The sequence below is a fragment of the Phragmites australis genome, chromosome 10, assembly GCF_958298935.1.
Source record: "Phragmites australis chromosome 10, lpPhrAust1.1, whole genome shotgun sequence".
Classification (NCBI taxonomy): Eukaryota; Viridiplantae; Streptophyta; class Magnoliopsida; order Poales; family Poaceae; genus Phragmites; species Phragmites australis.
In genome coordinates, this window is record NC_084930.1 from 32616228 (window position 1) to 32641634 (window position 25407).

The following is a 25407-nucleotide window of genomic DNA, read 5'->3' on the forward strand; positions in this document are numbered from 1 at the left end:
CCGATTGCTGGCCGCCGCCGTTCCCCGTCGCCGGTCTCCGCCTTCTGCCCGTCCCGAGCCGCCGGCCGCCTGCCAGCCAGCCCCGACCGGCGAGGGTGCCGCCTCCCTCCAGCCCCCCCCCCTCCGGTCGGCGCCCCGTCGCCGGCCTCTGCCGCCGCCGCACTGGAGCCGCCGCCGCACCGGAGCCGCCGTCACCCCTCTCTCTCCCTCCCTTCCGTTCTCTCTCTGCCAAGCCGAGCCGGCCGCCTCTCTCAACTCTCTCTCTCTCCCTCTTTTATACCCTCTCTCCCTGTGCAGCTGGCAGGTGAGCCCGGTTCCCTGAGCCGAGCCGCCGGCTGCTGAGCCCACCGACACCGAGCCGAGCCGCGAGCCGAAAACCGAGCCAAGCCGATCCCAGAGCCGAGCCGTGAGCTCGAGCCGAGTCCAGTCCGAGCCGACTCAGCCGAATATTCCGAGAATATTCTCCCCTTTTCTTTTTCTGAATTTTTTTTCTCCCGGCAAACCTTCCGAAGCCCGTTTCTCCTCCGTCCTAACTCCGTTTTTGTCGATTCTTCCACCGATATTCATCTAAATTCAAGATCTATCCAATCATGTTAATTTCATAATTTTTGTAAATTGTTTGGTCATTGTTTTAATTGTTTGTTTGTTTGTGCCTTTGTCGTTGTTGCGGCTATTAGAGGAAGGAGCATTCGAGGACGACCCCGAGGACCCGGAGTTTGAAGGAGCAGGCGAGGACTTCAACGAAGGCAAGTCCTACAACCGTTGACCATGTTGATCCTATGTTTTTAAACACAATCCGTAGAGCCATTGTTTCAAATAATAGGAGTATGCATGTTCAGATTAATAGTTATAATTCTTAAAGAAATGCTAGAATAGTTATAACCCAGCTTGTTTATCCCATACCTTATCATTGTTACCATTATTCCGTTGAAACCCTAGAAGACTCCCAACATCAACTATAATGATTGTTTGGAAGATTGCTTGTTTACTAGTATGCTTAGGATTGCTTTGCTAAAAAAAAGAACTAGATTATTTACATGTGATAATCATGCTTTACAAAATGAATGGTGTGTGCTTGGTGCTTGGTGCGTGTAAAACTTGTGTTCTTGGGGAAAACTCTAGAGTAGTGTTGACGAGGGTGAGTAAGGTGCCCCACAAAGGTGGGAGCCACCTTGGAGCAAGGTTCGCCTTTGTGGTGTTCTTGCTGGGAGACTCTTACCTCGGTCATATAAGGACCGGTTCGCTGTGACATCTCACCTAGTATCCTCTCGTACAACCACATGGCCTGTATGGGCAGGACTTGACCTAACCCCTCTGATTTAGTGCGGTACCCACCCGGAGACCGGTAGTGGCAATGGGGACCAGGAGAAGACTTGGGTAGTGTGTAGCCCAAGGTCCGGCTGGTGATATTGTTGAGGCTAAGTCAAGCCTTGGGACTGCTAAGTGATCTTTCCCGTAATTCTTCTAAAGCTCCTGGTATCTTAGTGCCCCATGGGTGGATATTGTGGCTTCGTTGTGAGGTCGTTACGTCTTGTTATGACGGCTACACCAGTTGCTAAGGTGGGAGCCTGTGCATATCTTGTGGGTAAAGCATACAACCTCTGCAGAGTGTTAAAATCTATCCGGATAGTCGTGTCCTCGGTCAAGGACATGCTATGGTTTGGTCACAATGATTAGCTTTTTGGCGTGAGTAACTCCTTGACGTGTGAGTGGGCTGTGTGCCCGTGTTTTCTAAAAGAATGGTTTTGGCTTTGTGCCCTAAGCCTCCTGGACTGTGTGTCCGCTGGCAAAGTCTTGTGGGAACTAGCGGGACGGGTGTACCTCCCCCAGGGCCGCCAACCCCCCATAAGCTCAACTTATGTATTTCTCTTGAAAGTGTTTTTATTAAAAGTTAGTCTTTGCAAAATGAACCCTGCATCAATAAAACTAGCTTTCCGCAAAACCTAAAAGAATCTACAGCTTTATCCTTGAACTACCCTTAAGCATCTAATTTCTCCCCTTGAGGTAGGACTTGCTGAGTACCTTATGTACTCATACTTGCTAATTGTGGATCCAGATGATCCAGAGGCCGACTTCGCCGAAGAAGGAGATGAGGATTAGAGAAGCCGGTTTCGTCTGCACTCAAGCTGCCTGTAGGGCTTGGGTCGCTTTTGTGTGTTTTCGCTGTGTTTTGAGGGTTTGTAAGATTATGCCTTCGGGCTTCTATTGTAATGAACTCTGTAATGTGCTTTATTATCGTATTTATCCGATGTATGACTATGATGTCTATTTTTGTTAGAGTTCGTGCGTACCAGCTACTGATCCAGGAACTAGTATGAGCTACACGAGGTGACCCTAAAGGAGGGGTCCGACAGTCAACGTCTATAGAGAGTGGATCGACAAGTGCGAGCGCGGGGACTGTGACGGTGAATTCTCATGTCATTGTGTCCGAAGAAGTGATGCTTTTGATTTCTGAGGAGATGAACTGTGATGTTGTTGTAACAACAAGTCCTGCTGTCGTATTCCTCTGCGGTGCATCAACATCCGGGTGACGGCGGCGCCCATGAAGAAGGTGCGGCAAAATCTGGAGACAATCTTTCGCTTCTCATCCTGCAACCACACTGGCAGCGTCGAGTGCCGCATCGAGGGCAAGGTCGCCGAGGCCTCGTGCTGGGCCTGCGACGAGAGCCCGTCGACGTATACTACGAGTGGATCGACAAGTGCGAGCGTGCCAATGATGGCGTGGTCGTCCGCCGGGACTACAACGATGATGTCATGACGCGTGATGAGTGATCCTATCACAGTTTCAGGAGGACTATGGCCCTTGCCTGTTGCCGAGTTTGGTCGTTCTTTGTTCTGCAGAGACTGAAGATCAATGGAACAGAGATGTAATCTTGCACGGTGGCAGCAGTACTTTTAGAAGTGTTCTGTGAAACAGTTGCAGTTCTTGCAACATTGCTGAATTCAGTCGCTCGAAGCACTGCGAAGGTGGGAGGTGGGCTTGATAGCATCGTTGATTGGTAACGATCTGGCCCGAAATGGAAGCTACATTCGGAACACACGAACAAAAAACGCTTCTCCTACATGGTCCCAAATTGGTGGCTGATGTAACATGATCGTGAGCCACAGTGTTGCTGTGTGATTTTAATTGTATCGTACAAGCAAGGAGCAGGTTATCGCAGGGTTTCCTCACATTAACAGTCTACTTCATCTCAAACAAAAGGGGGGGGGGGGGGGGCAGTATAACTTGTGAAAATGCAGAGTGTTAGTGTCTACATGACTCTTTTTCGACATAATGTTCAACTCGCTTGCTGAAAACGCATCAAGAAATGGTGAAGTTCTGTGCACAGCTTCAACACACAAGTGATATATCTATGATTTTCAGTTTAAAACTGAAAGCAAAGTTCAAGAAACATTGACTGTAATATTTGATGTATCAGGAACAAGGTGCAGAGTGAACAGAAATATATATTCGTGTTATCACCCAATAGAGATCAAGATGGTAACTACAACCGATGACACTGTTCAAAATCGTTCAAGTAATTTTCCACGTAATTCCTTCAGCAGTTTGCAAGTTCTGAAACTGAAAGACCGAAACAAACAGCTTCGTGTCAGGAGAAAGCATTGAACCTAACTACCAGGAACAGAAGAGTTGCTGAGTTTTCTGAATCTATCTGAACTATAGAAGACAGCAATTCTGAAGTCATTATATCCGGGCCAGCGATACTTTTGATTTCTGAAGAGATGAATTGTGATGTCGTAGTCATAAGTCCTGCTCTCATAATCCTCTACTGTGCATAATCATCTGGATGCCGACAGCCTAAAAAAAAACATCTGGGTGCCGCAGCTCCTCAGCAGCTGAATTCGCAAGGGGACAAGCAAAACAATACGACAGTTAGATTTTATGTATTGGGTGGTGCAAATGTGCAGCAGTTCGAAAGAAGACATTCAGTAACAAGATTAACAGTGTTGGCTGACAAGTGAAAAAATTGAAATTTATGAGCTGGGAAAACTATTGGAACAACTGAAGTTCTGAACTGATGCGGTAAGAAATAAATCCACTAATTTCGATATTCGGACCATTTTTAGCATCTCCGATGAGGACTGCTAAATCCCAAGAAGCACTGCAAATATAAGAGACCTGAAATTATTTGTACCCAACTTATTCCGATTATCTACCGTGTCTATTCTAGTCTACAAGTTACAGTTTCTATAGTCGTCAGTATCACAGTATGATACTATGGTCTACTGAATATCTGACATATAGCAACAAGTTTACTGATCTATCACATCAAATTCAAAGCTACAGAACTGCTGTGAGCATATGAGCAATGGTACACAGTATGCAAGTTAGTGTATCTACCCATCAGTATGATGAACTGAACACCTTTCGTCAGAAGAGAAGCAGATTACAACTGCTGCTCAAACCACCGAGAAAACTGCAAAGTTCTCACCTTGTGATACGGTGGAGAGGACAACGATGTCCATGAGCTCCCCGCTGTGAGGCAGGTCGATGACCAGAGGGGTCAGCCGACCATAGAAGCCGGGCCGCACACACATCAAGATGCTGAAGAGGGATTCTTCGCTCATAAGGGTCGCCAGCTGTGACCTCAGGTTGGACACGGACCGGCCATAGAACTGGACTTCCTGAGATCGTCCTAAGTTCCCGAGATTGTTCACCCGCCTGAACCGGATTGTCCGCCGACAGTCCACCTCGGGAATCTGTTGCAATGGAGCACTGGTGTTTAGGAAACCAGAACAAGTAGATACACTGGTAACTAAATACGCATCGTAATGAGAACAAAATGATCAGATCTAGATAACCAGTCTTGATTATGGTCTGGTAAGAAATGACCATCGACCGACAACTATCAAAAAATCCTCAAATGATCCAAACATACATCATGAGCAAGAACTAAAACGGTGATGTTACAGTAGACGATAAAAAGAATTCACCCAAAAACTGCATGCACACGAAACACCATGATATGACGGAGATCAACCAATGACAGACAGAAATTCAGAAAGGAACCATAATCGTTAAGGTGCCAGCATTGTTGGGAAGGTTTTGAAGATAAGTTCCAGAATGGACAAGAAATTTCAGATAGCTGGTACGAAATGGGAAGTCGAAAAGGAGTAATGTGATCAAGAACTACTCCCTAAAGCGAACAAACATGCAGAGGAGCAAGAAGTCAAAGAACTCAGAACTAGTGCTCCCTAGCGGCGTGACCTACAGAATTATATGTTTTGGGCGAAAGAAGTAGTGATCTTGGCACAAAATGTACCAAGAATTGCATCACCGTGAACTCAACAGGCACAGATAAATAATTAACAGCTTCAGTAGCAAAGGCGGATGAAAGAATTGCGCCCAGGATAATTCAATCGTCAGATTTAGTAGTTCTTGCAAAAAATTGACGCGAAGATTCACGGAATAGATTCCAAGAATCCTGCACCGCCCGAATCAATGTGAGGAGTGCAAGGAGAGGGGACGTCGAGCTCACCAGAGGCGGATCTGGAAGCAATGGCGGCGCCGGTCTCGGGGGGATGGCCTCGACCATCCAATGCATCATCGTGCTCCTGTGGCCGCTGTCGACGGTGACGCCGATGTGCCATATACGGTACCTACCATTGCCACGGAGGAAGCTGTTGGAGACGTGGCGCACGAGGACGTCGTCGTCTCCGTCCGCCACCCTGAAAGCCTCCCACATGACGGCGTCCAGGTCCGGCGCGTCGTAGTCGCGCTGGATGGCACGGCGCCCACGGTGGCCGCGCGGCGCCTGCCCGGGCGAGAGGGCGAGGTACCGGCCGTAGGCGGCGCTATGGAGCAGGACGTAGGTGGTGCCGTTGCGCACGATCAGGTGCACCCGCCACGCCGCGTTCAGCGTCGCGCGGCGCCGGCGCAGGGAGACGCCCACCCCGTCCTCGTCGGCGTGGAGGTACGTGCCGCGCACGCAGTTCTGCAGCCACACGTGGTTACCGTCGGGGAAGAACTCCATCGCCGCCGCCGCCGCTGGTGCTGGTGCTGCGGGGGCGGGGGGTGCGGAGGCGGATGGTAGCGAGGCGGAGAGGAAAGGAGAGAGCAGAGGAGAGCAGGTGTTGGTTGCGACGGTTACGTTTGGGCGCCAGGGCGGGGCATTTCAAGGCGAAGGTCGGTTGCTTGCTGCACGTGCCAGCTGTCAACCACTAGCAGGTGGGGCCAGCGTCAGGGCCCGGATACGAGTCACCCATCCAGCGCTGCAGCGACTGGCATGTGGGGCCAGGATGGTGGAACCGACCAGGCACGATCACGTTCGAGTCCGACTCGAACACAGCCACACAAGAGCTCTATATAACCACACCTAGGATTAAAATTTTGTGAAATTTAATGAATTCTAAGAGTTTTAGAGGGAATAAAATATCAAGTTTTGAAAATTTCTTTTACTGATGTGTGAGACTAACTAAGCACATGACGAAAAATGATTGAAATTTTAATAAAATTTTGCGAATCTTGGTCTTTTCCCTAGTGAAGAAAAAATTGTAAAATAAATTGAAATCCCTACTGTAAACTCTTCATGAGTTCCAAAGGTGAGATCCACTGGTGGCAGTGTTAGTCATGGTGCAGAGGAGGACGCTGACAAGATCCATTCTCCTGTCCAATGACTCGTCTCGCCTCCTGCTGCAAACTCACTTCACCAATGCACATGAGATCCATCTCGATGACATAAGACATCAGGACAGATTCGACGCCAGCCGAGCTGACGACGACGCCTAGAAGAAGCTACAGTAGAAGCTGGCGATGGTCTTCTGCTGCCCATTCTGCAAACATGCCGACAGCGTCGAGTGCCCCATCGACTGCCACCCGCCAGCCACAGACCGCTCGGCCTTGCTACCACTTGTCGTCGCTCTCCCGGTCGTGCCTTGCTATTGTGCCGCCGTCGCTTGCTCAGCCATGTCGTGCTTGTGGCCGACGTCGCTAGCCAGAGCGGCGCCTAGATGCCTCTGTCGCTGGCTAGTGTGGGTGGGGGGCATGAGGGGGTAGAGAGGAGGGGTGCTAGCCTAATGCAGGGGGGCGACCTAGCAAAGAAGAAAGAAAAAAGTGAAGAAAAAAGAAGATGAATAAGGAAGAAAGGAAAAGAAGAAGGAGAAGGAGAAGAGGAGGAGGAGGAAGAGAGGGAAAAGAAAGGGGTTTTCTTCGTGAGTTCACTGGATTTCTTTATTAATTTGCGTTTCCGTTCTCAAGGTGATTTTCTCATAGTCCTTAGATACTTGTAGGTAGTGGGATCGGTCATTTTTCATCATCGGACTAGCGTTTTGGTTGGTCCATTGCATGCAATGGTATATATTAAAATTTTAGGTTTAACCAATGTCCGATTCTATCATTTGGTTATAACGAAGGTTGTAGGTCTTGTCGAATTCATTCTGATGGTGTGGGTCTTGTCTATGTTTGTTGAGCAAATTAGGAGTAATTGATAAATAGTGTTATTGTCTGATTGCTTTGGCTTGAGCTTTTATTTTAGTTCTTCGGACCTTGATCTATCTAGAGGAAGATCTCACCTGTCATCATGCTAGTCAAGTGGTAGGTGTTGCTCCGTTGTTTTTGTTATCGCCTTCTTTTTTTTTTGGGGGGGGGGGGGGGTTGGGATTAGTGGTGTGTCTCCTTTTACTTTTGTTGTTATGGTATTTTAGAGCTAATTTATGCAATTGTCCATATGGTGCCGTTTTGAGATGCAGCTAGTTTCTGCTCTCGTCATCAGTGAAGGCAAGTGAATGCAGCGGATGATTACACTTTAACTTGTTATTTTGTTACTTTTATCTTTTAATTGCCGCGCTTACTAATAGTTTATTAAATGAAATGTGAATATGTACTTACTTTTTGTTCTTTTGAAGATTAGATGGCTTTCCCTGGATTAAGAGGTAAATAAAATAGGCTATGTCTCCTCTCTTACAATTGTTTATATTACTCGTATGCAAAGCATGATGTATATGCATATGTTAGAAGTTATGTCTTTCGATTATACATAAGCTTGTTACCTTAATATTTACTTCTTCCGAAGTTTGCTTGATTCTTGAGTTATGAAGTGCAAGAAGTGAGATTTGTCGTTTTGTAGTTATTTATTCATTAAAGTATGTAATTATGGAAGTATCATGTATATCTTGGAAGTTATGTTGTTGAATATTCATGAAGCATATCATAAGCATAGCATATTGCATTGGAAGTTTTGTCGTGTTGCCCATAGAGGAGTACATCGTACACCCTTACGTTACCTGAGGAGGGGTAAGGGTGAGAAAGAATATAGCATGTGGATATTTTTACTTTAATCGTCTCGATGTCATTCTTATGTTACAAGGAAGTCTTTAATATTATTCTGGTTGATACTGCTACGGTGAAACATAGTTAGCGGATGATAGCATGTGGCCGTTGTGGTATTATCAAGCTTAATTATGTTTTTCGCATATTGTAATATGTTTATCTTAATATCTTTGTTAAATATGAATGTTTAATCAATTATAGCTAAATAGCTTGTTAAAACAATTCACTTGGTGAGATCTTCGAATCTCACTCTTGCTACCTTTCTAGGTATGACTTGAGACGATGACGAGCATGCATGATGGGTAGCAACACGTTTTACACAAACACCTTTATTTTTGGTTTAGTTATGTTGTGTTGTGTTGTTAGTTTGTAATTATAGTCATCTATCGTATGATGTGTTGTTGTGGTTTGGATGTACGATCATGGTATGTTCCTCGTTTTGCTAGTATGCTTATTATTCGTGTGATGATATTTTCTTTATGTGTGTATGTGTGATGTTTGGTCAGTTATGCATCCAGTTATATGAAAAATGTTACTGAATTTTTTTTAATGTTCAACGGTCTTGTAGGTTAGTTTTAATAGCACTCCACACTTATGGTACAGGCGGCACCCCTGGAGGAGGACGTAGGTGGTGCCATGGCGCATGAGGCAGTGCACCTGCCATGCAGCGTGCACCGAGGTGCGGCGCGGGCACAGGGAGACGCTAAACCCTAACTTGTCGGCGTGGGCACAGGGAGACGGTCTTCCGTTGCCCGTCCTGCAAGCACGCTAACGGCGTCGAGTGCCCCATCGCCCTCAAGGGCAAGGTCGCCGAGGCGTCGTGCTGGGCCTGCGAGGAGAGCTACTCCACCAGCGCCGACGCGGTGACGGAGCCTGTCGACGTGTAGTACTACGAGTGGATCGACGAGCGTCGGCGCGCTAAAGGCGGTGGCCGCCGGGACCGTGACGGCGATGTGATGATGGTTGATGCGTGATCATCGTGTCCCGGTGGTTTTACGACTTGCATCGATTCAGCCCTCAGCTTGTCGAGTTTGCCTTTCTTGCTTGCTTTCTCTGCTTCTGCAGAGACTGCAGATCAGTTAAAAAAAGTTGAACAGAGTTCAGATGTCAGACATGTTTTTTTTTTTGAAGCTTTATTGATTTTTAATATTATATCAAAATGATACAAAGACATGGTAGTTCATTCATAGCTTCTGCATATCTTAGATGCACTCAACCCAAAAGGAAAGATAAAAAAAAATAGCTAAAACAAGTGGCAAAAGAGCAAGAATAAGGTAAAGCAATTGATCAATCTCATCATTTATGATGGTGTCTCGATCCAAAACCTAGACTATCATCTAAACCGGCTGAAGATGACCTAACCGTCCGCTTTAGAATAGTACATCCTGATGCCACCATATTTGAGACATGTAATTTTTTTAATGATGCAATGTTCTATTCTTGCCTCATGGACGGAATATTCAATCTTTCTGGTTCAAGAAGGTTACCGATGGGCTTAATCAAATCGAAGCAGTTTCGTAGGCAATATTTCCATCCGTCGCTTCTGAAGCACTAGCTTTTCACCTTGTTCTTGTGCGCCGTTTGTTCAGTTGCTGAATCTGAGATACCTCCAAGTTTTTTCAGAACAAAGGCTCACAGTAAGCCAGCAGAGTTCGAAACACACGCCGTTCCCAAACCGCAGCTAAAGGGGCAATCATAGATCTTTAGAGGCAGAACACTGAACTAAAAAATAAATAAAAAACCTACAAGCGGGGTCCAACAGCGAGTGGAGCTATGCCAGCGACGAAGACGACGTCTGATCCTGTCATGGTTTGTTTGAGGCATAGATCAGGTTGTGCCTAGAGCTAGCAGCTGGGGTTTTTTTTTTCTCGAGAATCAGCATGCGTTTCATTTGACGACCTACAGTAAAGCGACCTACATAAGTTACTGAATAAAGTACGACAACATGCTAGCTTCAGTAAAGTTGAGTGGAGGGATTCTTCAGTTTGTCGAATGTGCGATGAAGAGGACGAAATGGCTAATTATCTTTGCAAAGACTGTTTTTTTTTTAAAGGAACTTGACAGTTGATCTGTTCTTGGTTCGACTTGAAACAGACCCCCCAGTTGGACTTCTCTCAGACCTTGCGTGCTTGGTGGAAACAAGCCCACAGACAAGTTCCTCATGATCAAAAACAAGAATTCAACGGAATCGTCATCTATTTTTGGTGGAACATTTGGAAAGAGCGCAATCGAAGGATCTTTCATAATCAATCGTTGACTGCATAGGGGATTGCCTGCTTAATAAAAGAATCGATTCTAACCAGGAGGCTGGCGTGGAGAGAGTAAGCTGTAGATGAAAATGTTTGAGTAATACCGTTGTAATACAGACGTCCTTTCTAGTTTGTTGTTCTCGTTTTTATTTTTGCGTCTGCTGTTCTCTGTGGTTTAAGCCTCTTCTTGTGCTTTTCCTGTTCTTCCCGTTGTGGAAGAGGCTTTCTGTCAGCGCAAGCTGATACACTAGTTCTGTAGTTGATCTGTATTAGACTTTTTGTTTTCTCTTTTTTTCTAATCTATAAAAAAATCAGCAGAGCTTCTGCTGTCCCTTCGAAAAAAAAGTAAAGTTGAGTAAGGCAGTGGATGGAGGTTTGGAGAGTCCAAGTCCCAAAGTCTGAAACACTGCGCCATCATCCCGCCTAGCCGGCGGCTGCGGCTGGCCGGCTGCTGGTGTCCGGAGGCACAGGAAGGGAACGCACCTGTGCCTCTCGCTGTTGTGCCGTAGTGCGACGCGGCTTCCACAGATGCAGCTTATGGCGTCAGAACACAACAGCATACAAATTCGATGGATGCAGGATAATTTTTCTTTCTGTTTGGCTCAGTCTTTAACCTACGTTTACTAGTTCTGGCAGAAATAGATTGTTTTTTTAACGAACTACAGCAGGGGAAGCCCCTACTATTATTTATTTAAAAAAACAAAGGCACCGCAAACAACCAACAGAGCACTGTACTAGCTGTGGCAGAAATAGATTGTTAAGACGAGTATGGTAACTACGAGCAAGCCTCTCTGAGTACCACAAAATAGATCATCAAGGATTTGGAGAACATCTACATGGTCATCCACATTGGGGATATTTTTTACGCGAATGGCTATTCGTCACAGTGGGATCAGTTTACGGTGCAGATAGAACCGATTGCTTCAACTGTGCCATACATGATTGGCAGGTAAGTTCAGTCAATTTTTCAGAAACTTTCGAGAACCGTATTCAAGTTACATGATTGGCAGGTCAGGTCAGGTCAGTACACATGATTGGAAATGTGTGATGCTTTTCTGAACTTCAGTGCTAATCATACCAAGAAGATCAGTAAAGAGCACCTAATTTTCTGCCAGGAAAAGCAAAGCCAGAATTTTGAAACTTTGTTTTGTCAGTAATTGTGATCTAGAATACATACTAGTGTTAAGCTGAAGACTTGATGTAATGTGATCGTGAGCTGTACTTAGCCGTAGCCAAAATCAGTTTTGAACTTTTGATGTATGGTGATAGTTGCGCAAGAAAGGAACAGGTTATCACAGGTTTGTCTAATATTAACATTCTACTTCTTCATCTCAAAAAGAAAGAAAAAAACACTTCTAATTAGTTTGCTGAAAATATATCAAGAAATAGTGAGTTGATGAAGTTTTGTCCAGAGCTTCAGTACACAAATAATAAAACCATGATTTTCAGTTCTTGACTGAAAGCAAGTTCAACACACATTGACTGTAATATTTGATGTATCAGGATTCAGGAGCACGATACAGAGTAAACCAGCAATATCTATTTTTGTTAACACCCAATAGAGATGAAGAAGGTAACTACAGCCAATGTCACTGTACGAAATCGTTCAAGCATTATTTCCACATAATACTTTCAGAATTCTGAAACTGAAAGGCACAAACTGGTTCCAGTCAGGAGAAGCATCTAACCTAACTACCAGAAACAGAAGAAAAGCTTTCTCTGAAACTATCTGAACAAAGAAAAGGACAGCCAATTCTCATGTCATTATATCCGAAGCAACAACACTTTTGATTCCTGAAGAGATGAATAGCGAAGTTGTCAGAAGCCATGCTCTCACATCATCATATGGCTCTAGGGTGCATCAAACATCTGGGTACCGCAACTCCGCAGCAGCTGAATTTGCAACGGGCAAGTGAAAACAATGAGTCAGTTAAGAAGATGTTATGGGAGATGCAACTTTTGCAGCAGTTCAAAAATCTAACACACTTTCGTAAATAATTAAAAAAACAAGACAAACAGTAGCAAGGTCAACACTATTGTCTGACAACTGAAATTTCTGAATTAGGAATCAGACATTCAGACTACTGGCCCGACAGAATTTTCTGAACCAACAATCATGGTATGAAATGAATGCGGCAATTTCTATAACCAATACACTTTTATAACCTGTCAAAACACTGTAGATCCCACGAGGCACTATAAATACTACACACCTGAGATTATTTCCATCCATTGCTTCTGCTTATCTACAACATGTTACAGGTTACTCCTAACCGAACAAAGTTACCATTTCCTCAATCACAAGTCGGGGAATTCCATTAAAATAAGTTCACAAGACAGTAAGTACATGCAGCAATTGTTTCACTGATCTCTTTAGTGCAGCAAATTCAAAACAATAGAAATACTCTGAACATATGAGCTATGTTACACAGTATGCAAGTTTCAGTTTCTACTGTCATCGGTATGATCCTATGATAAACTGAAGATATATCATACAACAACTATTTTATTGACCTTTCACAGAAAATTCAAAACTACAGTATTCGAGATACGGTTTCTACTCTCATCAGTATAATCAACAAGTGCTTCACAGACCTGGGAAAACAGCAAAGTTCTCACCTGGTGACCCGGTGGTGAGGACAACGATGTCCATGGTCTCCTCATTGCGAGGCAGGTCGATGACCAGAGGGGTCGGCCGCCCGTAGAAGCCGGCCCGCACGCACACCGTGATGCCGGAGAAGATCACTTGGTTCACACGGAACGCCACCTCGCTCCTCAGGTTGAACACGGACCGGCCGTAGAACTGGAACGTGCCGAGCAGCTCGAAGTTCCCGAGATTGTCCGCCCCAAAGCACCGGATGAGCCGCGCCCGCTCCACCACGGGGTCGGCGCGCTGGAGGAACAGGGCGAAGCGGCCTCTTAGATTCTGTTGCAATGGAACACTGGTGTTTAGGAAACCAAAACAAGTGGATAATACTGGTAACTGAATGAACAAATCTGAAATTCTGAATGCACATCGTAACGAATGACAGACAGAAATTCAGAAACCAATCATAATTTTGGGAAGTTTTTCGAACAAGAGCGCCAAAATTAAGTTCTATAATAGATAAGAAATTTATGATAACTGGTACGGAATGGGACTAATGTGATCAAGAACTGCTCCCTAAAGCTAACCAAATTCAGAAGAGCAAGAAGTCAAGAACCAAGAACTACTGCTCCCTATGAGTGCGACCTGCAGAATTACAACTTTTGAGCGAACGAGGTAGTAATCTTGGCACAAAATGTACCAAGAATTGCATCACCGTGAAGTTAACAGGGGGAATTAAGCAATTAACAGCTTCAGTAACAAAAGCGGATGCTTTGGCAAGAACAGTTGCAAGACTTGCGCCCAGGAGAATTCAATCTTCAGATTTCAGCAGTTCTTGCAATTTGACGCAAAAATTCGCAGAATCGATAGATTCCAAGAACCCTGCTCCGCCCAAATCAATGATAGGAACGCAAAAGACAGGGGACGGCGAGCTCACCTGAGTAGGACCTGGAACTGGAAGGAGTGGTGGCTCCGGTCTCGGGGGGATGGCCTCGACCCTCCAATGCATCATATTGCTCCAGTCGAAGTAGTCGACGGTGACGGCGGTGTCCCATCTGCGGAACCTGCCGTTTGCGCGGAGGACGCGGTTGGAGATGTGGCGTACGACGACGTAGTTCCCGACCTCGCCCGCCGCCATGACACCCAACCACATGACGGCGTTCAGCTCAAGCTCGCTGTAGTCGCGCTGGACGGCGAAGAGGCCGTGCGGCGCCGGGACGGGTGAGAGCGCGAGGTACCGGCCGTAGGCGGCGCCGTGGAGGAGGACGTAGGTGATGCCGTCGCGCACGGTCCGGTGCACCGCCCACGCGGTGTTCAGCGACGCCCGGCGCCAGCGCAGGGAGACACGCACCCCGTCCTCATCGGCGTGGAGGTACGCGCCGGTCACGCGGCTCCGCAGCCGCACGTGGATCCTGTCGGGGAAGAACTCCATCGCGAATGCCGGCGGCGGTGGTGGGGCGGCGCGGCGGCGGCGGCGAGCTAGTGGGTTTTCTTGGCTTCTTGGCGCTGCTGCGAGGGGAGAGAGCAGAGCAGGTGTTCGTTGCGACGACGGTTACGTTCGGGCGCCGAGGGGCATTTCAAGGCGCAGGGCTCCCCTGGTCCAGCAGGCGTAGGTCGGTTGCTGCAGCCTGCCGGTGACAGGTGGGGCCACCGTCAGGTCCTGGATGCGAATCACCCAGCCAGCGCTGCAGCCACTGCCATGTGGGGCCATGGATGGTGGAACGGACCAGGCACGATCAAGCTCGAATCCAACGGCGCCGGCGGCGTCCGCCGGGACTACAACGGCGATGTTGTGATGTGTGACACGTTATCAGCCGTGTCCCAGTTTGTTTCCGACGGTACGTGACATAGATGTGGTTACTCTGACCTAACTGTATAGGTGATATTGTTATTGATATATGAGTTAATTTAAAATAGATCTCACACATTAGTGATAATATCATGCACTGTGATGTAACCCTCAGCTTGTTATCGACTTGGGTCGTCATTCTTTGTTCTACATCTGTTCTAAGAGATGGTATATAAGTGAAACAAAGATATAGTGCTGTGCAGTTGACGCAAATGTATTCTTCAGAAAAGTATTCAGTCTCTCTATTCTTGCCGCCATCAACACGATGAATTCAATCTTTATGATGCGAGGAGGTTGCTACCATTAACAAAGATATAATCTTTGTGATCGACATGATAAATTCATACGAAATATATCCATATTTATGAACAAACTAGGTTTTACTATTTTCCTGCTCGCCATAAGTTCAGTTGCGTGCTCTTCGTATGTTCAGTTGCTTGGATACTAAGATGTTAGTTTTGATCTCAACCATCACGTGCTAACTGACCCTAGCCATATCATGACCGAATAAGCATCATGATCGGTGGCTCGCCCTAATTGATAGGGTTAGTGATCCCGTCTACCAACGCCATATAAAAGGATGAGTGAGCCAAGGACCGGGGACTATCTCTGCCTACGTCCTCACACACTCTGGGGCCATTGACGGATGCAAGAGCAATTTAGGTAATGTTTGGTTGGAGAGTAAGGTGAGATGGTCTAGAATTAAATGCTTGTTTGTTAGACGGGATGAAACGAGTTCATTTTAGTACTCGGACCCACCGTCAGCATCACAATCGAAGTGTGATGGCTGTGTTCGGCTTTTTTTTTAACGACTCCGTCCCGAATCTTTGAAGAATATTCCCTAATTCAGAACCATCTCAACCCACTCAATTTCAACCAAACAACTCAAAAACGTAATAGATCCGTTCCATTCCATCTCGTCCCATAAACCAAACACTACTTAAAAACACCAGCATCCACACCGACATGGTTGTAGTTGTACAAGGAGCAGATTATCAGTCACACTATGCGACCGTGTCTAGTTTAAATTTCCGTCCACCGGGCTGGAAGGAACAGGCATGTAATGTTTTGTCACGTCATATGACGTGGTTTACTACAGAGGCATGAACTCTGAAATCTGTACTTAAGTGGCTCTGTAAATTGGGAACATCCCAGGTTGAGGATTGATGTGCGTACCCAGAAGTTAAGTAAAAAGGTGCTCAATTTTCTGCCAGGAAAAACGAACCCGGGAGTTTGGAACTTTGCTTGTTCAGTACATGTGAATATGTCATCCAGAATATGTACTCTGAAGATCTGATATAATGTGGTCGTGAGTTGTACTTATCCGTAGTGGCCAAAATAAGTTTTGCTCTATGGTTGTAGTTGTACAAAAAAAAGGAGCAGGTTGTCACAGGGTCGCCTAGTATTAACTGTCTGCTTCTTCATCTCGAAAGAAAAAATATATATACTTCTGAAAATGTGTACTGTATAGAGATGATCTTTTCCAACATATTATTCCATTCATTTGCTGAAAATGTATCAACAAATAATAACTAAAGTTTTTTTTCTCGAACACGCATGAGAACTTACACGTCATTGCATTAAAAAGAAAGAGTGACCCTGTTTATAAAGAAAACTGAGTCCAAAAAACTTAACAAACAAAGCATTACAACCCACGGAGCCCAGCTCACGCGCAAGACGAAGAAGAAAGAAAGAAACTTACGACCCCCTCAACAACCGGACGACGGAGGTACAGAAAAACAGCTACAACCGGCAACCACATAATAAGCAGTATCCACACCAAGCAACGCTACACCGCAAACAACTATGCCCAGCTAGCACCTCGATCAGGACAACCCAACAACTCAACAGGCAGAACCCTGCTCCCACGCCTGACTACCCGACTTGGTTGGCGACTCCACGCCAAACCGCAAGCCCAAAGACGGGTCGTGGGACGTCGGCGACGAGCACAAGCCACCACTGCCCGTGATGCCCAACCACATGGATCTGTCGCCATTGGTAGCAGATCCGGCCCTAGACACCTAGATCCAGCCAACCGAAGAGGAACGACGGCTGGATCCACCGCAGCGGAAGAGAAGCGAGAAGGGGGGTAGGGGGAAGGAGAGGAGAGGAGAGAATGATGTGGAGGAGAGAACCACAACAACCCTAGCTTCAGACGAGTCGCTAGCCACCGCTGCCGACGTCTGCTTGCCGGCAGCGGCGGCGGTCGGATCTAGCTTGCTACGGTGGGTTGGTAGGGTGGAGGTGGAGTTGCCTCCCGAGTCGCTAGAGCGGGGGGAGGGGGCAACTAGCAATCCCAAGAGCGATAACTAGAGTTCTATGCAGAGATTCAACACACAAATGATGTAGCCATGATTTTCATTTCATGGCTGAAAGCTAAGTTCAGAGATCATTGACTGTAACATTTGATGTATCATGGTTAAGTTACAGGGTAAACCAGCAACATCTATGCTTGTTACCACCCAATACAGATGAAAGATGGTAAGTCGGTGACTTCAACCAATATCACTGTGCAGAATCGTTCAAGCATTGTCTGAAGAAAGAAAAGACAGCCAATTATTTTTTTTCGAAACGAAAAAGACAGCCAATTGTCATGACATTGTATTCGAAGCAGCGTAACTTTTGAATTCCGAAGAGACGAATTGCGAAGTGGTTGTCAGAAGTCCTGCTCTCATATGGCTCTAGGTGCATGAACATTTGAGTGCCACAACTCCAGAGCAGCTGGATTCGCAGGAGAGCAAGTAAGACAATGAGGCAGTTAGGCAGCAAATCATGGGTGATGCAACTTTTGCAGCAGTTCATTTTCAATAATGTAATGTTCACATTTTGTGCATAACAAGCAAGAAGCACAGTCAGCAACAAAGCAACAAGATCAGCATTTTTCAGATAACTAACAAGTGAAACAACTGAAATTCCACTGATTCTGCTTGTTTAAAGCATTTTCAGATTACTCTTAACCAAACAAAGTACACCAATTTTCTCAAGCACAAGTCGGCGCACTTGACTAAAATAAGAACCCAAGCCAAGAAGAGGATTCTACATGCAGCAACTATTCCACCGATCTCTTTACACAGAAAACTCAAAACTATAGAAGTACTCTGAACATATGAGCTATGCTACACAGTATGCAAGTTTCAGATTCTACTGTCATCAATACGATACTATGATCTACAGAAGAACTGTCATGCAGCATCTATTTTACTGACCTCTCACAGAAAATCCAAAACTACAGAGGTGTTGTAAGCATATGATCGATGGCACACAGTATGCAAGTAATTGTTTCTACTCTCATCAGTATGATCAACTGGACAGACCGCTGGGAAAACTGCAAAGCTCTCACCTGGCGACTTGGTGGTGAGGACGATGATGTCCATGCCTCCATGGTCTCCTCGCTGCGAGGCAGGTCGATGACCAGAGGGATCGGCCGCCCGTATAAGCCAGCCCGCACGCACAACTTAATGCCGACGGAGTTCGCTACGCCAACACGGCCCTCAGTCTGAACACTGACCGGCCGTAGAACAGGGCTGGACGCGCCGGCGGAACAGGCCGCGGAAGCCTCCTCTGGGATTATTCTGTGGCGTTGGAACACAGGTGTTTAGGAAACCAAAACAAGTAGAGAACAACAGTTCGGAACGATTCTGACCCAGACAACCATTCTTAATTGTGATCTGGAAAGAAATGATCTAACTACAACACTGGTCACCGAGAATTATGCAAAACAGCTCAAATGATCCAAGCATGCATCATGAGAAAGAATTACATGCTTACAACGCCACAGAATAATTAAGTTCTAGACTAGATAAGAAATTTTGGATGAAATGGGAAGGCGAAAAGGACTAATGTAATCAAGAGATGCTCACTAAAGCGAAAGAAATTCAGAGGAGCAAGAAGTCAAGAACCAAGAACTGCTGCTCCCTATGAGCGAGACCTACATAATTACTTTTTTTTTTACAGTGCGACCCTATCTACACGGTTTTTATTGAAGATCTGGGGCAAATACGAAACGGGGATCGAACTCCCACCAGACTCGGCTCCACCGTGGAGCATTGCCCCCACGCTGTATGGGTGACCGCATGGAAGCCCCAAAATTCGTCCGCTGAGGATCGAACCCGGAGCTCCCAAGTGCTACTAGAGCCAGCTGACCACTCGGCCACTGCTCGTTCACCGTGGAAGAAGTAGTAATCTTGGGACGAAATGTACCAAGAATTGCATCGCCGTGAACTTAACAGGCGGAATTAAGTCACTAACAGCTTCAGTAACAAAGACGGACACTTTGGCAGAAAGAAAGATGCAAGAATTGCGCCTAGGAGAATGCAACCATCAGATTTTGTAGTTCTCGCAAAAATCGACGCAAAAAAGAAACATCCAGGATCGATGCTCTAAGTACCAAGTTCACAGATCGAATTGATAGATTTCAAAAACCTTGCTCAGCCCAAGTCAATGCGAGGAGTACCAAGGAGAGGGGGACTACGAGCTCACCTGAGCAGGACCTGGAACTGGACGGACAAGGACTGGGGGTGTCGATCTCGGTGGGATGGCCTCACTATCCAATGCCACATATCGTTCCACTTGATTTTGGGGTTTTTTTTCCATACTACTGATGGCAAGTTTTCAAAAGACATCTACTCGAGTTTGTGTTTCAAAATAACACTAGATCTCACCAAAACTCTCTCTTTTATCACTTTGATCTATTTTTCACCGTCACATGACATTTTCTTTTTACTTAACCCATTCAATGTGGAATCGAATGGGGAATGACATTCCTACCTTCGCGTCCGTCTCCTCCTCTGCCTTCCCCGCTCCTGCATCTCACTAACCATGATCTCCCTTCTTCCTGTGTGATGCCGACGAGCAGTTGAGCCGCTGTCGCACAGGCATGCTCACGCCTCCCTGCGCTGTCCTCGACCCCGCCGGCCGCAGAGCTAACAAGCTGCTACTGCAATGGCGTGCTCGCGCACGAGACCAAGTCTGTGCCGCCCGCGCCTGAGCTCGATCTTGGAGTCTAGTGCTGCACTAGACTTCTTCTCATCTCCTCCCGCAGAAACAAATGGACCAACCAACCGACGTGACCAGATCAAGGCGCGTAATCGCACGGTGACGACTTTTACCTTCTAGGTAGGGAGGGAGAGAGCCAAGGAGGGGAGGCTCGTTGTGATGGCGCTGGATGACGATGGCGAGTGGGTCAGCACGGTTAGGGTGGTGGTGTAAGAGGCAATGACGACTGTGGCGCTGCGGCTGGTGCTGTCGTACAAGTCGATGGCGTAAGTGGTGCGGCAGAAAATAGTACCGTAGCGGCAAATCAATTGTCGAGAGGTGGCGACAATTGCCGACATTGGATTGGTGACAATTGATTTGCCAATATGTGCTTTATTCCCGGTTCCACATTTGTGTCTTACTAATTTGGGTGCTATTTTTGTAATTTTTAAAAATTATATATTATTTTTGTAATTTTTATTTAATTAATAGTCCATCCGTTCAGAAATAAGAGACGTATTTTTTTACTCGGTCTTCAAAATTAGATTTATTTAAGAATTTCATACAAAATATATTATTTATAACTACAAAACTTACCTAACATAATTTTTTTATTATAAATTTTATTATATAATTTTTATATACTAGATATTTCAGGCTGGTTGAGTCCGAGCGAGCACAATCAAATCCGAGTCCAACGCGAACTCGACTACTCTACTGACTACCGGTCTATAAAACCGCACCCAAGGGCGCCCATACGCAGCACAATTTTTCTTTCCGAAGAAGATGGGTAGGCAGCGCAGTTCAGCTCGCTCCGTTCTCCTACCCGACGACTCCGCTCGCCTCCTGCTGCAAGCTCGCTTCGCGAGCGCGAGATCCATCGGGGAATCATCAGCACCATCAGCCATGGGGATCGAGGAGGAGGACGTCGTCGGCTGGCCAACGGCGACGTCTGTAATACCAAATTTTTGGAGGAAAAAAAATAAAAATAAAAGGAATTTGACTGCATTTTTTGACTTTTTGATCCGAGGCTCGTATGGACGATCGGAGACCGCGGTTGCGTTCATCTCATCGAGACGAACCCATTTTGCTATTCATATGTCCGTTCCGGGCACTTTGAGACCCGTAGCGAGCTCAATATATTTAGACCGTTTGTTTTTTTAAAAAAAAATTAAAAAAGAAGAAGAGATAAGTACTGAACCATCCACACTCTTCTCGTGCTGCCTCGCGTTTCTTTCTTTCTTTCTCTCTCTCTCTCCGTCGTGGTGCGTGTCGCCCGCGTGCCGCGGCGTGCTGCTGCCGCGCGCCTACGAGCCGCCGCCGCCGTACGTGCTGCGCGCCGCTGGCACTCGCCGTCGTGCGCTGCTGCTGCGTGCGCGCCGCTGTCGTGCGCCGTCGTCGCTGCCGCGAGCCGCCGTGTGCCTGCAAGCCGGGCCGCAGCCGTTGCTCTCTCTGTGTCGCTGCTAGCTGCTGCACAGAAGAAGCAAACAAGAACCGGCAAAGAAGAAAGCCAGGGAAGAAGAGAGAAAAGAAAAAAGGAGAAGAGAAAAGAAAAGAAAAGGAGAAGAAGAAAGAAGAAAGAAGAAAGCCGGCCGGGAGAGAAGCCAGGAAGAAGAAGGAAGAAAGAAAAAAAAAAGAGAAAAGAAAGAAAAAGGAAAAGTTGGAAATTTCGGGATTTCGTCGGATTCGTCGTCAATCTTTCGAAGGCAATTTCTCGGTAATTTCTGGATATTTGTGATTTGATTAAATCAAATCAATCAATTCCTGTCGCATTATTTCAGGTGATCAATAGTCTGTTTTGTTTCGATAATCATTATTGATTCGAAGATACGATATTCGAGTCGAAGTATTTATTTCGATCATCAGAGCGAAGTCTAATTAGTGAGATTTTAGTTCGACTCTGAATTGAAAATAGTGTATCATTTCATGTGATACAATTGTCTGTTCAGTTTTTCGGAATGTAGGCGTATACGTGACGTTTTCAGACGTAGAATTGACGCTTCATATTTTATGTGTTTTAAATGTGTTTCAGTTTTAATAGTATGCATGTACAGGTGGTACTATTTTCGGACGTTCTTGATCGAATTTTCTTCATCGTCGGTAAAGGCAAGTGAATGTATTGTATGACTATGCTTTAACCTAATATTGGGTTGCCTACATTCTTTAATTACAGTGCATTCATCTAATCTGAATGACTGATTCTGAGCTAGGTACTATGTTTTTTACGTTTCCAGAAGTTTACTCGATGATTGATTTATGAAGTGCAGTAGGCACGATATGCCATTCTGCAGTTGTTCATTAGTGTTGTATGCAATGTTTTTTTTGAAGTCTCAAGCATATTCCGGAAGTTATGTTGGTTATGCTTGAAGCACGTCATACATATACATCTCATGCATTGGAAGTTTGTCGTCGTCTTCTGGCCGCGACCGTACCGGTACAGTACCGTATGTCACCCGAGGAGGGGTACGGTGCACACCCTTACGTTACCCGAGGAGGGGTAAGGGTGACGAGAGCATATTATGTGCATGGTTATGTCTTATTAGGGTACGGTGCACACCCTTACGTTACCCGAGGAGGGGTAAGGGTGAGGAGAGCATATCATGTACATGGTTATGTCTTTTTATGAAATTCAATGAATCATTCGCATCAAATCTTATTTCCTTTAGTTAGCTTGTATATAGATATATATGTGGCTCTGAAGGCTTATACCAACCGAATGTTAAAATTTTTAATGTTATCATTGGACTTGCTTAGTCATAATTGTTTCTCCTAGTGTTGGCGGTCTGTTTCATTACTAGTTTCTATTTAGAATTGTTAGCACATTCAACTGTGGCTAAATAGCTTTTTGTTAAAGTACCTTTCACTTGCTGAGATTTTTGAATCTCACCCGTGCTTTCTTTACAGGTATGTTTAGATGTTGACGTGCATTTTGGGGATGGATCTTGGTAGCTGCACACACTACCTCATCACCATGTTGATAGCTCAACCGGTGTTATAAATGGTGGTTTTGGTGGTCTGTCGTTTGCTTGGTTTATGTCGTGGTATGACGCTGGTAGCGTCGTGAAGGTTTCTATATATATATGCCGGTTATGTCATATACTGTCTACCTGTGATCTCTTTTGGTCAGTTATACCGTCCTATAGAGGAAATGCTGTCAAAATTTTCTGTTTTCATATAATTAGGCTTAGTGGTAAAGTAGGGTGTTACAGCTTGGTATCAGAGCCTAGGCTTTAGGTCCTAGGTAATTGAATGATGAACCTGACACACTTGCACAAATAGAATGGGTATGGGATGCATTGCATTGCATACGTCTTGCTTATCTTTGTTTGCTTATGTTCACTATCTCAAATAAGTATTATTGAAGTTACTTGTTTGATAATCCACATATTCTTTAGTGTTTTATCATTGATCTATATTGTTAAGTTGTTGGAGTCAATTTCGTTGGAACGGTGGAATTGTCAGGGCGTTAAAATGGTTACCTTGGTCATTAGAACCTGAGAAGCTTCAGAGGATCAATAGCATAACTATTGTATGGCATTGCAGATGGGTTAAGTGGAGGGCCCCCATGATGCCTTTTCTGCATTGTCAGGTGAGGTTGACCAAGAGTTAGGTTTGCGATCCAACTATCCACATACAGAGCGAATATTTTGGGTACGAGATGGACTGGCCCCCATGTCGTTGATCCTAACTATTCGTTCTCGAAATGTCGGAGAAATGGATCGATGTGTGCCTTACCATATAAGATAAGGTGATAATGTTTTCAACCTAACCATTAGAATGGTGTAGGATTTCTTTTCCCCATGGAGTCGGGGCAATCTTTTTGCCGATTGTGTGAAAATGTGTTGATAGTGAGATTCTAATAGGGTTCTGAGAGTTTTTCTAATCTTTTGCTAGACTTGTACCCTAGTTGTTGATGTTTTGAGGATTAGTTAACACCTCGTGTTTAAGTTGAAATGTTTACATACCTTATGTGTCAGTTTCTTTAATATCTGAGAATAATCTTTTATGGTTGGAATATCTATGCATATTTTGAAATGATTATTTGAGGTAGTTATTTTGTTAAGTTAGCCTTTGTGGAAGAGTCCACTGGCTATGGGAGTTGGAGTCATCGATTGCGTTGCAGCGACTGATTCGCGTCATAGTGACGGTAGTGGAGTTGGTGTTGTTTAGAGGTTGGTGTTGTTTAGAGGTTGTCGGAAAAATTGTGGCCTATAACATCATTATGAGGTGCTATGTTGGCGTGTCGTTATGGGAGTTGGTAGTTGAGTCTGATAAATTCTACTCGCCGAGTAGATTCCGAAGATAAGGGTTATTTGAATCTTTCCTGGCTAAGTAACCGGAGGTATCACTAGAGCCTGTTGTAGCAATTCTTCGAGTGGTTCTTGGTATGTGGTTTGCTTTGAGACTTTCTTTCTTAGATTTCATGAATTGAGTGGATCTGAAGAAGTGGCTAGATCCTGGCTTAAGATTTTCCCGCAATGGAGCAGGTTTGTGTTTGTTGCTCCAGTTTATTCTCTAAGCTGAAGTTTTAGCCAGGAAGTGTCTGGGTAGGTTTGCATACTGGAAGTTTGTTCCTATTGGGAGTAAATATCTGCTGTTACATAAAGCGATACTCTACGTACTTGGTCGCTAAGATGTCAATAAGTGTTTTGAGAATAGCTTAAAATTGGTTTTATCTAAACTCTGGTTTGAGGGAAGAGCATTGTAAATAGTGGAGTTTATTCCAGAATTTAAGTGCTGAGATTAAAGTTATGTTTGGGAGCTAAGGGTTGCTCTCCTGTTTAAAGGAGTGTTGTGAAAGAGGATGAACCATTGGGGTGTATCTTTGTAGTTTTGTTGCTGTTTAGGAGAGGGTATGCCTTCTAAGGACCCGGAGAGAAGCATTGTATACTAACGCTCAACCCGTTGACGGTAAACTGGTGTTGCAAATGGTGTTTTCTAAACTAAATTGGAGTTGGATTAACAAGGTTGAGTTTGTTGAAGTCATATTTTCAACCCTCTTCATAAGCATTCCGCAGTGATTATCTTGTTGGCTAGATTAACTGATGTCTTTTCAACTTTCGAGGAGGATGTGTCTTTGCATGCAATTCTACTTTGAAGAAGTTGTGGTGTGGTTACCGATAGTATGACTGGCCTGGGAATGTGAGCAAGATGTGAAGTTCTTTAGTATGCCAGTTTGGCATGTTTCTGAACGTACCGGTCAACATAATTTATCTATTGGTCCAACTACCTCTGGATGGAAGTGTTCTGGTATTCAAGCTGGAAAGTGCAAGTCTAAACTTGTACCAAGAAGGACGAGTCGTTAGGTATTTGGAAGGGTTGAATTAGGCAAGTGGTTGTAATCTCCTGTTCACCCCTTCTAGACTTGGTGATATATCGGGATGAGAATAATCAACTGGAGGTTTATATCTTAACGTTGTGACTGTCTCTTGTGTAGATTTACCCGCACTCGTATTTTTGGAGTTAGTGATGTTGGTAG

At 45.3% G+C, this 25407-nt stretch overlaps 3 protein-coding genes across 3 annotated transcripts; 1 reads left to right on the plus strand and 2 right to left on the minus strand.

Annotated features, from left to right (window-relative positions):
• Nucleotides 1-2418: 2418 nt before the first annotated feature.
• On the minus strand, nt 2419-5975 carry LOC133930262 (uncharacterized). The gene is made up of 3 exons (XM_062376908.1): nt 5481-5975; nt 4408-4701; nt 2419-2844 (listed from the first exon to the last, which is right to left on the minus strand). The coding sequence occupies exons 1-3, from the start codon at nt 5973-5975 to the stop codon at nt 2419-2421; spliced, it is 1215 nt and encodes a 404-aa protein (XP_062232892.1).
• A 6130-nt stretch (nt 5976-12105) lies between these two features.
• Nucleotides 12106-14830, minus strand: LOC133883441 (uncharacterized). Its single transcript, XM_062322773.1, has 3 exons — nt 14043-14830; nt 13138-13444; nt 12106-12411 (listed from the first exon to the last, which is right to left on the minus strand). Exons 1-3 carry the CDS (start codon nt 14535-14537, stop codon nt 12380-12382), a joined length of 834 nt encoding a protein of 277 aa, XP_062178757.1. The 5' UTR covers nt 14538-14830; the 3' UTR covers nt 12106-12379.
• Nucleotides 14805-23305, plus strand: LOC133930263 (uncharacterized). The gene is made up of 4 exons (XM_062376909.1): nt 14805-14943; nt 21122-21645; nt 21983-22034; nt 22833-23305. The coding sequence occupies exons 1-4, from the start codon at nt 14805-14807 to the stop codon at nt 22847-22849; spliced, it is 732 nt and encodes a 243-aa protein (XP_062232893.1). The 3' UTR covers nt 22850-23305.
• The last annotated feature ends 2102 nt before the right edge of the window (nt 23306-25407 follow it).